Source organism: Eumetopias jubatus, unplaced genomic scaffold (assembly GCF_037043125.1).
Source record: "Eumetopias jubatus isolate StellerSeaLion01/CBP00866 unplaced genomic scaffold, mEumJub1_p1.0 scaffold_4, whole genome shotgun sequence".
Classification (NCBI taxonomy): Eukaryota; Metazoa; Chordata; class Mammalia; order Carnivora; family Otariidae; genus Eumetopias; species Eumetopias jubatus.
The window spans coordinates 169,809,392-169,826,257 of record NW_028274810.1 but is presented as its reverse complement, the minus strand read 5'-3'; the positions used below and the strand labels follow the sequence as shown (position 1 = coordinate 169,826,257).

Genomic DNA, 16,866 nt, shown 5'->3' with positions numbered 1-16,866 from the left:
CTCAGGTTTGGTTTAATTCATCTCTTCAGGAAAGAACACCACTTCCCTCATCTCTGCCCCATAGGACATTAGTGAGGAATTTGGCTAATGGGGAAATGCAGGTTGGATTCCAGATAGACCAAATCACTAAAAATTCTGCCTACACTTTCTGTTCTAGAGGAATCTACCTGTCACCTCAGGTCTTCCAGGCCAAAAAAAAAAAAAAATGTAGAGGTTTTTTTGTCCTTTTTTTTAATGCATCATGGTTATAAAACTAAGAAAGGTTTTCACTGTAGTTATGTGTTTTAAAAATTAATGTTTGTACTAAAATTGAAATAAATTCAAGCCACAAAAGACAGAAGGCCATTATTTTTTAAGAATAAAGTTAACCGTATTTTTCTCTTATAGAAAATAGGGCACTTCCTAAGCTGCTACTAGGCTGTAAGTAAACTCTGGGCCCACTGGCCATTTCTTTTGCTACCATAGGCATTAAGTAGTGAACTCTTAGTTTTTGAACACTGGAGTTAGAGATTACCTAGATAGATGGACAAGTCTTAAAGCATCTGGATGTAGCCAAATTCAAATCTGGAATGATACTCAAGCACCACGGATTCCCAAACTTTTCAGAGCTGTAAAAGCTTATGAATTATTTTGCTGACACTTCTTGTCACCAGGAATTCCGTAGGGCATATAGTTATTCCCCAATGGAGTTGTAGATCAGTTTCTGAGAGGTTTTATTTGAGAATCTCATGGCACCTCCTTGAGCTAATGGGACGTGTCTGGAAGTGCTACAAACCCAGGCTTAAAAACCACTGGTCTCCACAGTGAATGGCAGAACCATGGAGCAGGCCACACACGACTTTCTGCTCAACCTTTACAAAGACTAAGTTCTCTCACTTGTCAGCTGACTGTGGGGAGAAAGGAAGGAAAACTAGTTACTCTTACAGGAAGCACATGGTCCTGCCTGTAGAGACAAGCTGGTAGTGTTCCTCTGTTCAGCTGGAGTCATCTTCTGACCTGATTACATCAGTACATTTCTAGACACTGCATCCTTTGCCTACCTACACCCCAACATGCGTACATCCCTCTCAAAGATTCATCCACCTGAGCTACTTAGACCTAAATATATCTCTTTTGCCTCTGCCATGGGTTCCAGCTGCAAAAAGGTCCAGTAACCAGTTGCAAATTGAAAGCAATTGTTCTTAACCCCAACTGCACATTAAAATCACCAGGAGAGCTTTTGAAACTCCCAGTGCTCAGCCGTGTGTGAGAACCACTGAGCTCCCATAACTCCCCAGTGCCTAATCAAGTTGACTTTACTTGTTTTTTTAGTTCAGTCATCTCTAACTTAGTGAGTCTTCGACTGTTCTTGTCTGTGTTGCTTTTTCATGGCTTCGCAAATAGAATTAGTTGCCTTGTCTCTTGAGTCTGCTTGGAATGGAAATGATGGACATTCAAGATATGCTGGTCAAGTCAAAAAAGAAGATTGTAACCTGACATGGCTCGAAATAACCAAATGCAATAGCACCAAGAGTGTGTGGGGGCTAAAGCAAGATCAAAGCACAAGCGCTAGAAACCAGGGATTCAGGAACTCTATGGTAGAGGTGTCAGGCAGCTCTGATAATTCAACATTGACTGAGGGCATATGGCTCCAGTAAGAGAAAGTAAGCCAAGACTCTGCACCTCGGTCCACTGTGAATAGTCGCACCCCATTCTGTACGCGAGGGTCATTTGTCTGCTGACCAACATATCTGGGATCCTTGACTAAACTTTACCTTGCATTAGGTCACTTTGAGATGAAAATGTAACCCAAGGGATGGTGCAGGTACAAGGAGAGGGGCTGTTGAGATCATTTTGTGTGGTGCAGGGAAAACCATCTTTTATTCGACAATTTTTTATTTATTAAAAATATGTAACTGGCACAACAAATACATAATTTTATAGGTACTCTTGCTTTGGCCACTGTTTAGAAATGTGTCCATTTAAAGAAAAATATGAGTAATTGTATACAGGTGATAGTCACATATGGAACAAAAACCGGAGACAAAAGTTTGCTAACACCACAGGATAGATAGCATGTTGTAACAACCGTGGTCAGCTTCAAATCGAGGTCAGTGTTCTTCCCAAACTACCATTTGAGGGGGCGAGCGAGGGGAAGAGAAAAAGGAAGAGGAAGGTTATTAGGTCTTTAAGTAAGACATGGAGGATCCCGCGTGGAGCACTGGGTGTTATGCACAAACAATGAATCATGGAACACTACATAAAGAACTAATGATGTAATGTATGGTGATTAACATAACAATAAAAAAGTTTTTAAAAAAAGACATGGAGGATCCCATGAAATGCCCTCAAATTCGTGAAGTGCTCTTATTTCAGCCAGATTGATACTCAAGGAGCATGGGCAAGGGGGGTGCGGGGGACACTGAAGCCAATGCTGGGTCCTATTGATCTAGAATTGAGCCTGCAGTGTCTGCAGAGGGCATGGTAGAAGGCTCAAAGGAGAAAACCCAGGGCCAGCTCCCCCCATGCTTGGTCCCTTGGGGAGGTGAACAATGTCTCCTCCTGGGCAGCTCGCTCTGCTGGGCATGCAGGATCTGTAGAAGGCTATAGAAGAGGCATAGAGAAAACCTGACACGTTGGCTAACGCCTGGGGCATGTGAAAGCTGGCCCGCTCCATGGCAGACTCTGATTAAACTCATCTCTTGTCTTCTTCATGTGCCACTCTTCCCCAGTTCGAGGCCGGAACTCGGGGCCCGAGACCAAAGCAGCCAAGTGTGTTTTTCCAGAGAAGAGGGGTCTGGCGAAAACAGCCCCAACAGCTGTGCTCTGTGGCTTGGCTTTTATGTGTTTCGTTCAAGACTCTGTTTAGTCTGGATACTGGGGATTTATATATCAATTTTGGGCTCTAGTGTCATGGAGGTGGTTCTGATTTCCAGTGATTTCGTTGTCATCTGCAGTTGCCTACAATGAAAGAAGGAGCTAAGGGAACCAGGGGGCAACTTATGGCAGGCTCACTTAAAAGCCTGCCTTTCTTCCTCGGCTCTCCTTAAGGGGTTTCCCGTGCTTCCAAAACCTAAGACAGCAGTCCTTAATAAAAAACACCTGGAGCGGGATGGGTAACCGGCTTTCACGTTGGCTTTTGCAGAAGTGGCAGTGCATCGAGGACACCTCTGGCAAGCTTCGAATTCACAAGTGTAAAGGATCCGGGGACCTGCTCACGGTCCGGCAGAGCACGCGGAACCTCTACTCTCGCGGCTTCCCTGACAAAGACAAAGAATGCAGTTGCGGAGAGTCGGGTTATCGTGCAGGCAGAAACCAGAGGAAGAGTCAAAGGCAGTTCCTGAGAAACCAGGGGACCCCGAGTAAGCTGCAAGCAGGGACTCTCGCAGTGGAAGGCACAGTGCTTTGCAAATGGACAACAGGGAGACAAAAGGCTTGCTCCTTCTACATTTGAGATCTCATCGATGCATAGTTTTAGCGCAAAAAGCAAGGATTGTTCTGTTTAAAAGAGCAAAGCTAAGTTGAAATTTGGGGTTTGTGGACATTTTTAAATTAAGTATAAAATGAACATATATTCAGTAAAAGCACCAGACACAAACTATACACACACACACACACACACACACACACACACACACACGAAAGAACTATAAAAGGGTAACAGGTGTGGCTAGGGGCAGAGGGTATAGTTTAGGTTAGTTTTATTTTACATGAATGCTAATGTCCTGATTTGTCTGCCTTGAGCTGCTTTAAAAAAAAAAAGGAGGAAAATAAAAATTCAAAGTTTCATTGCTTATGCATTTAATAAGAAAAGCATAAACACTTTTTTAAAGGTACATCTGTTGTAAGACAGTTATTTTTTTTAGTTATGGTTGAATGGCAAGGTCAAACCAGTCAAATTCAATATGAAAACACTGCCTAGCATTTTCTTTATTAAAATTCTATCAGGCAACTATGAAATTCCTAGGATTATACAGATGGGAAAACCGTCTGGCACCTTCCATAAAAGAATGAGAGTCTAGTGCCATCTAGTGGCAGAATAGGAAAAGTGACTCATTTCTGTGGCAATTCTTTTCTATACTGGTTTGGAAATGAGTAAGATATATTTTCTGTGTCACTTTTTTTTTAAGTAGGCTGTACACACAACATGGGGTTTGAACTCACAACCCCAAGATCAAGAGTCACGTGCTTTACGGATTGAACCAGCCAGGTGCCCCCCACGTTGTAAATTAGGAAATCAAATCAATCACTAGAACAATAGAAGCTCTCAGCACTGGCTTTTTTATCCTGGACCCCGCAGATGGATTTTAGGGGATCGTGAGCCTTCTAACATTTTATCCAAAATGATAAGTCTATTCTGTGTGCATGTGCACATTTTTTCTGGATGTCCCTAACTTTCAACACACTCTTAAGGGAATCCGTGTGAATCCATAACCCAAAGGCTGAGAATGATTGATTTGGGAGATTTTTTTTTTTCCTCCCAGAGAGAAAGTGCCAGGTTTAATAAGTCACACAAAGATATCAAATGGAAAGCCAAAAAGGGACAAAGATTCCTGACACTCTCCCTTAACGGAAGCTGATTACCAGTGTTGGGCTTGGAGGAAGGGGCAGCCTCTTCTCTCCCCAGAGGTTAGATGTCACTCCACAGCAGTGACCATAAATACTGATTTTGTTCAACATTGAGCACAAACTGGAGATGTCTGGGGCCGCTTTTTCAAAGCACGTGGAACCTCACATATTTGAAGGCAGAAGTTGCTCGTGAGCACACTCAGGGGCCTGGTGACTGTCACAGAGGCCTTTCCTCTTCTGGAAACTGCCATCACAGCGGGATCCCGTGGCGAGCGCGATTCTGATTCCACACCCTGGGTGCTCCCCTTCTTCCTATTTTAGCAGCAGGCTGGAGAAAAGAGGCCCCGTGAGTATGCCCCCTCAGAGCCAAAATGCTTCTGATAAGGAGGGGCCAAGGTTTGCACTCTTGTCTAACACACTATGAGCCTTGAGCACGGTCTACGGTGACCAGAAAACATGCTGGCCTCCCCCTGGCATTGCCCTCCATCTGCCAGATATTAAAAGTCAGATGGCTGATAAAAAGCATTTGCAAAATTTAATTTTTCTCTATTCTTTGTACAAATAGAAGGTATCGAGAGCATTTACCCTTTTAAAAAAACAGCCCAGTGTTGTGGAAAGACTGCAGCCTTTAGAATCTGGTAGATTAGAGTCCTAGTTCCCACAGCTGTTGGCTCCATAACCTTGCAAAATGTAGGTAGCACTCAGAGCTTCAGTTTTCCCATCCTTAAGAATCATCACACCAAATTTATGAGCCTGTTCTATCTAATAAGTCTTTTTAATATGAGGATTTATTATAATAAAACAGGTCTTCCAAGATCATGGATCAGAGATAAGTATGAGGTGAATAATACATAGCAAAAGCCCAATCAATGATAGTCACTATTATGATTAGTACCATAATTGGGAATATAGTTTTATCCAAACAAACTGCCTTAGCAGTTCGCGTTGAAAATGCAGTATGGAAGTTCACAGCCTGCTGTGAGTGGAAAGGAACTTAGACATCCCCCAGACGTACCCCCCACTGGGGACAAAGGACTGAGGCCCAGGGGAGCATGCCATCCACCATGCTGCTATGCAGCACCCAAGCTCAAAGAAGAGCCCAGCCCTCCCAACGTGAATCCCAGTGGGCTGCCTGCAGCTCCCCAATGCCCCTCCACAATGCAGTTTAAACTGCTTGCCCTTCCCAGAATGCTCACTGAGCCAGGTGGTGCCTTTCCTCCCTCCTAAACTACACCTGGACATCCATATTAATGTGTCTTCCCTTATTTCCAGAGTACAAGCCCAGATTTGTCCATACCCGGCAAACACGTTCCTTGTCAGTCGAATTTGAAGGCGAAATATATGACATAAACCTGGAAGAAGAGGAATTGCAAGCGTTGCGACCGAGAAACATTGCCAAGCGCCATGATGAAGGCCACAGGAGGCCCGGAGGTGCCCAGGCTGCCAGCGACGGGGACGTGATGCTGGCAGACAGAGACAATGCCCTGGGCCTGCCCACCTCCGTCCGAGTGACTCACAAGTAGGAAGGCTTTAGGTGTTCACGGCGGCTGAATTCCCAGTCATGCCCCCCTCCCCATTATCCCTGTTTGGCTTCTTTATCAAGAGTGTTATCACTCAGCCGTACAGGGTCCGGAGGCTGGCCTACAGAACAACTGGGATTTTTAAAGAAGCAAGGGGGAGTCCAAACAGTCGTACATTTGGACACATGCTTTGGGTTGGGTTTCACATGAAGGCTGATCAGCTGGGAATTTAGCTAGAGTGGTTCTGTCACATGTTTGTGGGTTTTTTTTAAAGATTTTATTTATTTATTTGACAGAGAGAGACACAGCGAGAGAGAACACAAGCAGGGGGAGTGGGAGAGGGAGAAGCAGGCTTCCCATGAGCAGGGAGCCCAATGCAGGCTCGATCCCAGGACCCCGGGATCATGACCTGAGCCGAAGGCAGATGCTTAATGACTGAGCCACCCAGGCGCCCCGGTTCTGTCACATCTTAACTTAGCAGGCATGGAGCTCTGCCCTTGAACAGTTACCTTTGTGGGAGTCTAGGGAACAGATGGAAACCATGACTGTCACTGTAGAGGCTCAGAGCAGTTGTATACTCGTAGCCCAAGGGAAGACTGCGGGTCCTAGAGAAGCTCCCAGAGAGGTGGGATGTGTTGGAAATGGACATAAGATGCAGAAACACCTAACTAACCTGGGCAGATCCCAGAGAGCACGGAGGGTCTCGGGAGTCGTGGAGACAGGGAAGGAGGCGATTATCCCACAGCTGTAATGAACCACCTTCGTTCTCCATTTCCTTCCAAAATCCAGCTACTCTCTTGATAGAGAAAAATTTTCTTTCTGAATTTATTAGCAAAGTTTTTTCCTCTCTCTCATTCCATCACTTTGGGGAGGCCTGGTATCATGACCTCTGGCAGGATTTTTATCTTTGGGACTGGTCTTCCCATGCCTGTACAGTTGATCTTGAACAAGGCAGGGGTTGGGGACACAGACCCTCCCCCCACCCCCACGGTTGAAAATCCACGTATAGTGTTTGACTCCCCAGAAACTTAACTACTAGTGGCCTAGAGCTGACCAGAAGCCTTAGTGATAACATAAACAGTCGATTGACCCATATTTTATATATATCATATACTTATTCTTACGATAAAGTAAGTCAGAGAAACAGTGTTATTAAGAAAACCATAAGGAAGAGAAAATATGTATACAGTACTGGCTGTGTTTATCCAAAAAAAAAAAAAATCTACCTATATGTGACCCCATGCAGTTCCAGCCTGTCGTTCCAAGGTCAACTATAGTTGTTAGAGTTATACACTAGGAGACTTAGATCAGGATTTGTGTCTCTTTCAGTATTGATCGACCCTTTATCCCAACTTTTCTCTATCCCTAGGGCTGTTTCTTTGCTTCAAACTGAATGGGATACTTGAGGCAGGCTCTTTGTAACAAAACGAATGGGATCAATAACCCCCTTCTAACTGCATGGCTCTAATCAGACAACTTACTTCCATTATAACTGTGGAAACTTCCACTTCCCCTACAGTAGTTGATGAGACTCTCAACACTAGCGTTTTCTGGTGGTAGCTGCTCCTGGGGACGTGAATATTGAACGTTGCTATGAAATGGGATCTTAGTAAGGGTCTCTCTCTGACACCATCCTTACCCCAGCCGCTGGCCAAGAGACATTCCTACGTATCCTTCCTTGTCTATGGCTCAACTTCAAACTACTGCTTGCTTCCAAATTAAGAGTTTAGAAGACAATTATTTTCCCTTTGCTATTTCTAATGGGTTTAAACAAATATTCGCATATAAACCTATTTCTAATGTTTTTGGTTTGTTTGTGTTTGCAGATGCTTTATTCTTCCGAATGATACAATCCACTGTGAGAGAGAACTATATCAATCGGCCAGAGCCTGGAAGGACCACAAGGCATACATTGATAAAGAGGTTAGCCACGGCTGCACGATTGGAAGGTGTATTCCAAATGCGAACTCGGCTCACCAGCCCCCCGGTGACTGGTGGGGCTCGCTGTGTGTCCACTTCATTTTTTTTTTACAATGACAATTATGTGAAAAATAGGGTAGCAAGGTATTTATCTTTCCCTGGGGATGTAGTGATCGACCTGCCTGAAAACAAAATAGGGTGTGAGAAAAAGTAGTGGGGATTGGCTCGATGACCTGTTGAAATCTCCATGAGGAAATGATCCAGTCGTAAGTGAGGCATCTGTTAATGTTTATGTACAGCACATCAGCAGGAACATCGTGATAGACATACTCTGTGCTCAGTTTCTTTCCAAGTTAATTATCATCTCAGCAGAATAGCTGAAATTACGGAACACAGAAAACAAGGTGAAAAGAGGGGCACCCGGCATAGGAAATCCTGATCTTCAAATGTCATTGTTCAAATATGTGTCTTCCAGATTGAAGCCTTGCAAGACAAAATTAAGAATTTAAGAGAAGTGAGAGGACACCTAAAAAGGAGAAAGCCAGAGGAATGTGCCTGTAGCAAACAGAGGTGAGTGTGCAGCTACCTCATGGTCTTACTTCCAAACTTGTGTTTCCACAAGCTCCAGGGATAAGCACTGGACTTGTTTCTCTCTTATACCAATAGAAAGTTTGGTAAACTGAATTTGTTATCATATACTGTAATGACCTAAACTCTTGGTCAAATGAAATATGTCCTAAACCTAAGGTGAAGGTTAAAAATCCCCATTAAGCTAAGATAGTTAAAGTAATCACTTGCCTTCTATTCTTCTTTCTGTTTAAAAAGTGAATTGTCGGGGCGCCTGGGTGACTCAGTTGGTTAAGCATCTGCCTTCAGCTCAGGTCATGATCCCAGGGTCCAGGGATTGAGCCTCACATCGGGCTCCCTGCTCAGTGGGGAGTCTGCTTCTCTCTCTGCCCCTCCCTCCTGCTCTGCTCTCTCTCACTCTCTCTCAAATAAATAAATAAAATCTTTAAAAACAAAATAAAATAAAGTGAACTGTCTGATCCAATGTGAGACTACGAAGACTCACTTTTTAATCTTCTTGCCCGTAGCTATTATAATAAAGAAAAAGGTGTAAAAAAGCAAGAGAAGGTGAAGAGTCATCTCCACCCATTCAAGTAAGTGAGTCTCTGTTTTCCGCATTTGCTGGGAGTGGAGGACTGTCCACTGGGCACTTCTGAAATGTAGTAGGGACCCCTGTCTTCCAAGTGGTGCTGCTTCCAAGCAAGCAGATTTAGCCAGGAGGACACAGAGCTCAAGAAGTTGAAAACAAAGCCCACACCTTGCCAAGAGACTATGGGGATGCTTTTGGAATCCTTGAGAGGGAGACACGAGGAGTTCTGCTCTAATTCTATGTGTGTTTTCTGTCGATGTATGGGATGGTAACTGGATTTTATTCTATGCACTGCTTTTTATGAACAGTGATTGGGAAATGGGACCGTCTTGATTAGGTTGGTGTGTTCCATAGAGTAGTCTGCAATCGTGCTGAATACTGAACGTTGGGAGAAATATACATATTTTTAAAATAACAGTAAAATTTGCATGTGAAGGGGATTTAGTTTTGAGCCTCAACAAAAATTGAGCCCTTTATGGAAAAAACAAAATAATAACAAAAGGAAATTCTTTCCAAGTCATCTAACCCTGCTAACTATTGACTTTATGGCTGATGAGTACCAAGTCCCCACGGAGTTAAGCCATTTGTCCAAATGCTGTGGCTAGCGGGATCCAGGGATTCATGCTGACATTTATTTCCACCAGTGTTTCCATGTAAATAAGGAAGAAAATGTTGATCCTTCCAGGCTCAGTAAAATTCTAAGAGAGTTGTCACTTCATGAGTTTGTCTTCACTCTTGCCAATTATAGTTCAAGGCCCTCTGTGAAAAATAAGTCATCTATTATTGTGTGTCTGCCTATTTGTGTGAGATTCGTAACAATGATAGTATTTTTCATTGGGAAAGTGCTTTCTGACCATGAACACATCCCTTCTGTTGGAACAGGGAAGCTGCTCAAGAAGTAGACAGCAAGCTGCAGCTTTTCAAGGAGAACCGTAGGAGGAAGAAGGAGAGGAAGGAGAAGAAACGCCAGAGGAAGGGAGAGGAATGCAGTCTCCCTGGCCTCACCTGCTTCACCCACGACAACAACCACTGGCAGACGGCCCCATTCTGGAACTGTAAGTATTGTGTGGTTTTTGGTATGCGGGTGTTTTGCTTTAAAAATATTTTTCTCAGTTTTGGGGTGCCTGGGTGGCTTAGTGGGTTAAGCATCGAATCTTGGTTTCGGCTCAGGTCACGATCTCAGGGTTGTGAGATCCAGCCCCACATGGAGCTCCTCACTCAGCGTGGAGACTCTCCCTCTGCTTCTGCCCCTCCCCCCACTCGTGCTCTCTAAATAAATAAAATCTTTAAAAAAAATAAATATTTTTCCCAGTTTTATTGAGATATAATTGACACACAGCACTGTATAAGTTCAAGGTGTACCACATAATGACCTGACTTCTGTGTATTGCGACATGATGACCACAGTAAGTTCAGTTAACATCCGTCACCTCATCTGAGTTGCCAGTAACTGCCGCCATGCAGAGAGACAGAACCTCACACTACAGTTACTAAGACTAGGGCTTCAGCAGCATGAAACCAGGGATCTGGAATGATTCAAGAGGAGAGCATCATATTATTTTCTGTACTGGCAACTAGAATGATCTTGCCAAAAATTACAGTTTTCTTTGGAAATTTGTTTTTGTATTTTATTTGGAAATGCCAAGTTCGCCCTGGGTGTTTCTCCTGATGGTGTTATTTCACATACTGCCCAGCTCCTGGCAGAGTCCCTACCCAATAAGACTGGGTTTACTTAGGGCGCCTGGGTGGCTCAGTTGGTTAAGCGACTGCCTTCAGCTCAGGTCATGATCCCGGAGTCCCGGGATCGAGTCCCACATCGGGCTCCCTGCTTGACGGGGAGTCTGCTTCTCCCTCTGACCCTCTTCCCTCTCGTGCTCTCTATCTCTCATTCTCTCTCTCTCAAATAAATAAATTAAAAAAAAATTAAAAAAAAAAAGACTGGGTTTACTTACATCTATTACTAAATAACTAAATAAATGGACGAACACTCTTACCTCGAATAGATTTTGTTTCTGCTTTATTTCATACCATGCTCTAAGTGTAATAAAAGGAAGTGAAAACCCCTTCAATGCAGGGGCTGTAGTCTAATTCTCAGTCCTTTTTGGAACCTAGCACCATGCTCACAAAAGAATAGGAACTCTACAAAATACACGGTTTTACATGGAATTGCTGATGATATGGAATAATAACAATTGTGCGCTTTTTTTTTTTTTTTTTGGAGAGAGAGAGCGCAAGCGCCCGTTTGGCAGGAAGGCAGAGGGAGAGGGAGAGAGAGAATCTTAAGCAGGCTCCACACCCAGCGCAGAGCCCAATGCAGGGCTCGATCTCAGGACCTTGAAATCATGACCTGAGTCAAAATCAAGAGCTGGACACTTAGCCAACTGAGTCACCCAGGTGCCCCAACGATTGTACGTTTTTAAAATTCACACTTACATGTGCTTTAGTGGCCTATGCACAGTATTAACTGAGGTTATCTAGGAATAGTGCCCTAAATTTTTGTGACACATCATCTGATTGAAGGCTTACCATCCCAAGGAGTAGCTAAAACTACAAATCTTCTCATTGAAAAGATCCCAGGATACCACCTGGGGCAGTGTTTCTCAAAGTGGGATTTGGAGACTCCAGGAACCCAAGACCATTTTTGGGGTTTTGGGACCTATCTCTGAAGATTTTTGTTTTATCTGTCCATTCTGATGCTTTTTGATTTCAGTGCCAAGTTTGCATTTTCATTTCCAGCCACTTCAAGGCCAAGTGAACTCTTAAACTCATAGCATTTCACTTTTAATCTTGTTCCCTAAACTGGGGCGTGAGGATCCCTGAGGATCATTCAGGTTGCGGGGGTCCATTCCCCACCAAATTCTGGGCTGGGGCACAGGAAACACAACAATCTGAAATATCATTTCTGTGGGGCAAGGATGAATAGATGGAGCAAAGTGGATCTTTAGGGCAGTGAAACTACTTTGTATGACACTATACTGGTGGATACATGGCATTATACATTTGGCAAAGCCCATAGAACATACAACACCCAGAGCAAACCCTAATGTAGGCTGTGGACTTTGGGTGATGATGTGTCAATGTAGGTTCATCAACTGTCGCAGATGCATTACTGTTGTGAGGGATGTTGATAGTGGGGAAGGTTGGGCATCTGTGGAGATGGGGTAGTCTCTAGAAAGTCTCTGTGTCTTCTGCTCAGTTTTGTTGTGAACCGTTTTATGCTCTAAAAACTCTATTAAAACAAAATTTGAAAAAATTTCTCATTCATTGTTTAAAACATTTTTTCAGCTTAAGGGGATAGTGTATTTAATATTAGATGGGGGGGGGGAACCTGGGTGGCTCAGTCAGTCAAGCGTCTGCAGCTCAGGTCGTGATCCCAGGGTCCTGGGATCAAGCCTGAGTCAGGCTCCCTACTCAGCAGAAAGTCTGCTTCTCCTTCTTTCCCTCTCTCTTTTTCTCACTCTCTCTGTCTCTCAAATAGATAAATAAAATCTTAAAAAAAAGATACTGGATAGGGGGTTAAGCAGCATGTAATGGTTAAGAGTATACCCTCTAGGGGCACATTGGTGGCTCAGTTGGTTAAGCATCTGCCTTCAGCTCAGGTCATGATCCCAGGGTCCTGGGATCAAGTCTGTCATCAGGATCCCTGCTCATCAGGGAGTCTGCTTCTCCTCTCCCTTTGCCCTTCCCTGCTTGTGTTCTCGCTCTCTCGCTCATTCTCTCTCTCAAATAAATAAATAAAATCTTTAAAAAAAAGAGAGAGAGAGTATACCCTCTAGCCAGACCCCTAATGCTGCCACTCGTCAACTGTGTGACCTTGGATAAATTACTTAACTTCTCTGTGCCTCATTTTTCCCATCTGTAAAATGGAATAATATAATTTCTGTCTCTAAGGTTCTTTTAAGGATGAAATGGGTTAATACATGCAAAGTACATAATGAACATTGAATGCTCATTAAGTGTGCCTATCCCAATTGTTTTAAAAATATTTGCTAGACAGCACATTTTTAAAATTCAACTGCCATTGCAAGAAAGGTCAACAAATTTGGAAACTGCCTTTCTGTAAAAGATCAGGTAGTTTGTTTTGTTTTGTTTTAATTTGACATCTGTTTTATATACTTTCCACCAGTTAACCAGTGAACCTCTGCATGGTACAAAACATGTTCATGGTCATAGCCCATTTCATGTTAAAACACTGTTGGGGCACCAGGGTGGTGCAGTCAGTTAAGTGTGCAACTCTTGGTTTCAGCTCAGGTCGTGATCTCAGGGTCGTGAGATTGAGCCCTGAGTTGGGGTCTGCGCTCAGCGTGGCATCTGCTTGAGATTCTCTCTCCCTCTCCCTCTGCCCCTCCCTGTGACATGCGCGCGCATGCGTGTGCTCTCTCTCTCGCAAATAAATAAATCTTTTAAAAAAAAAAGTTGCTACAAAGATCACAAATAATCCCCTCTTTCTGTGCACCATTTTTGAGGTGTGGCCATGACACAGAGAACAAGCAAGGGCACCAGGTCCATCTCTGTACTATGCAACTATTTTTTTTCCTTTTTTAAGAAAAGGTAAGAATAACCAGAAATAAAAGTTCTGATCATTTCCTTCCCATTCTCCACTCACTCGCCCTGTTTCAGAGACCACTGCCTGACGATGGGGGGCAAACTAATGTGCCTAAAACTTCACCTTGGCCTTCAGTCTGTATTCACGATCATAGATTGCCACTGTTTTTCCCATTTTCCACCTCTTCCCACAGCAAATTCTTTAGATGGGGGAAAATATAATTTTTTTAACATCCAACCACACAGTAGTTACAAGACAGAAAACGTGCCCCTTTCAGTATAAAGATAAGGAAATGGTAGAATGGCTAGCCTGCCTCCATTTTTTGTTTTTTCATTCTTTTCATTTTGTTGTTCTGTTTTTACCAACAGTGGGATCTTTCTGTGCCTGCACGAGTTCTAACAACAACACCTACTGGTGCTTGCGCACGGTTAACGAGACACATAATTTTCTCTTCTGTGAGTTCGCCACTGGCTTTTTGGAGTATTTTGATATGAATACAGATCCTTATCAGGTAGGTCGATACGTTTTCATGTAATGAAGTTTGTTGACAATAAACTAGCCAGAACCTGAGCTTACCTTTCCTGTCCTGGCATCTTGGTCCGCAGCTCACAAACACAGTGCACACGGTGGAACGGGGCATTTTGAATCAGCTACACGTACAACTCATGGAGCTCAGGAGCTGTCAAGGATACAAGCAGTGCAACCCAAGACCAAAGGGCCTGGAAGTTGGTAAGGGGGGGCGGGTTCCTGTATTTCCTGGGAAATTCTTTGTGTCGAGTTTTCTGCCTGTGAAACGTCTCTAGGCATAGACGCACAAAGTTTGGGATACTTACGGGGGAGACTTCCCAGGCAGTTCTGAATATAATGTGTTCTCAAAGTTTACCTCTGGGAGCATTAATGAAAAAGCTAACGCGCCCAAAGATTTGGTGAGCGTTTCATTTCAGTTTCTCCCACACGTTGGTTCTACTAGTAAAGCTTCCTGAATGAAGCATCCACTGGCAGATGGGACGAAAGCATGGGGGATTTATTTGTCATTGCTGCCAACAGGCATAATACAGACTCTAGGTAAACCGGGATATCCTCAAATTTTTAGGTGAATTTGGACGGAAACACCCAATGCCCTGTTTCTGCTTATCACACAGTTGGGAGCTGCCCCGGGGGAGATCCCTGCCCAGGACACAGGCAATTAGATTTCTTTTACCAGGATTTCCCCTCTGAAACTAGAGATACTTGAGTAATGCACTGTCTTGGGCTCTAACAAGCGTTAGAGGGCCCATACGGAGTCAGCCAAATGTTCCCTCCCCGGGCTGCCGCGTTAAACTGACCTATCTCTCCTTTGGTTCATAGGGCCGCAGTTCTTTTCAGTCTGTCCCTGCCCTTTCCTAGTTGATGAGAATACTGATTTTCTCCTAATTCCGGTAGAACTGTAAATTCCAGCAGTCCACAGAAGGAAGGAGAAAGAGCTAGCTCTGGCAAGGGCATGGGCATCAGCAGAGCCTGCCAACCCCAAAAGGGCGAAGAGCGGGACTCCCCGGCAGTGGGGAGCGCTCTGCAGGAACCCCTTGTGTGCAGCTGGGTTTTCTCAGCATCCTTAAAGCCGGTGTCTCGGGGTCCCTGGCAGAGCCAGCATCACCAGCACTAGGTCTTGTGACTGAAAGGGGGGGGGCCCATTCTCAAAGGATCAACATCCGCCACCTGTCATTTCCACCATTGTAGGGTCCTGAGGCTTTTGAGCGGCAAAGATCCCATAAGAAATTATAAACCCTGTGAGATGGGTCACCTCACAGCTATCAGCCAAATTTCTCAGTTAATACCTTACTCAGATGAATGGCCCGCAGAAAAGTCCAGTCCTGACTTCCAGAAGAAGTCTTTTGATCACAACCCCACTCAGCTCAAATCTTTTCAGATATCTTGCTTCTCTGTTTGAGCTTTTCCTCAAATCTTAGCCCTCCACACACCAAAAAGGGGGAGGGGAGCCCAACAAGGCCTAGAAATTAAACCAGTTATTAGAAACACTAGAAATATTACACCCAGACATTTCTCCCCCAAAAGACCTCGCTCTCTTACAGGTGATGACATAACTGCCCAGAGAAGTCTGACAGTCTCTAGGGATGACACACCAGGGGGAACTCATGATTGCTGTTTGGCCCAAAGTAGTCCTCTCCACCTTCTAGACGATTTCTCAGGGAGATGATCATTGGCCCTTTTTTTTTTTTTCCAAGTGTCTTGTCTCAAAATAAGCAACATTGTACTGAGACTGACTGGAAGGACTTCTCTTCCTGCTCTTAAATGGGCTCTCCTCCTTTCCCATTGCACTCATGTTTCAAATGAACTCCTCTGTGTTTTATCTCAGACCTTTTTATTTATAGCTTTCAATCCTCATTTTGAACCTGTCTACTAGAAAAGCTCTGTGGGACTCCGGCACTGTCTGTATTTAACACAATCTATTTCTTTCTAGGATTTAGATGTTGTGCATGGAAAACCACGTAGTGAATGGTTTTATGAGTTCTAAAGCTAACATAAATTACTCTTGTATTTTCCTATATCAGGAAATAAAGATGGAGGAAGCTATGACCTACACAGGTATTCACACTTTTTTATTCTCCCCCCGCAGCTTCTTTTCCCAATAATTGCATGATCCAGCCATTTCAACTAATTTCCGTTTCTCACCATGTTGCACAGAGCATAGTGTGGGGTGCATGCATGTGCTAACAGCATTCTCCACCAGATTGTGTCATTGGTTGCAGATCTGTCATTTTGCTTTAAATCAGCTGACTGTCACCGCAGGATGTCTCTCAGGGCATTACTCCATGTGTGTTTGCTCATTAGATGATGCTTTTAAGCATGGAATGTTGTGAAAGGGGGAAAAAACAACCAGAATGACCTTTGGGAGCCCTGGGGAGAGGTTGGGAGAATGATTTCCCTTGTGGTCCTTACACGTTGATTTGCTGGAGAGGCTTCATGGAAACTAGTTCGAGATTTTTATGAAATATAATGTCAAAGGCCCAAAAGGAGTAATGGGAATTTCAAGAGCATTCTGAAGCTGAAGTTGGAGGAAATAGGCGCTTCCTTGTGAAGAGCCCTTAATTAACTTGGGTGGGGAAAAGCAGCAGTGATATGATTCAGAAGGCTCTGCAGGGTGGTGGTTGGTGAGCAGAAGGCGCTGGGGTCGGGGA

General features: G+C 44.0%; 1 protein-coding gene across 1 annotated transcript in view; it reads left to right on the top strand.

Moving 5' to 3' along the window:
• SULF1 (sulfatase 1) overlaps positions 1–16,866 on the top strand; it is an 81,579-nt gene that overhangs the window by 48,425 nt on the left and 16,288 nt on the right. Inside the window, exons 11-18 of the mRNA XM_088023134.1 lie at positions 3,125–3,341; positions 5,821–6,067; positions 7,895–7,991; positions 8,464–8,558; positions 9,083–9,148; positions 10,027–10,199; positions 14,059–14,201; positions 14,296–14,419. Coding sequence (XP_087879260.1) covers positions 3,125–3,341; positions 5,821–6,067; positions 7,895–7,991; positions 8,464–8,558; positions 9,083–9,148; positions 10,027–10,199; positions 14,059–14,201; positions 14,296–14,419 — 1,162 coding nt within the window. The remainder of the gene's footprint in view (positions 1–3,124; positions 3,342–5,820; positions 6,068–7,894; positions 7,992–8,463; positions 8,559–9,082; positions 9,149–10,026; positions 10,200–14,058; positions 14,202–14,295; positions 14,420–16,866) is intronic.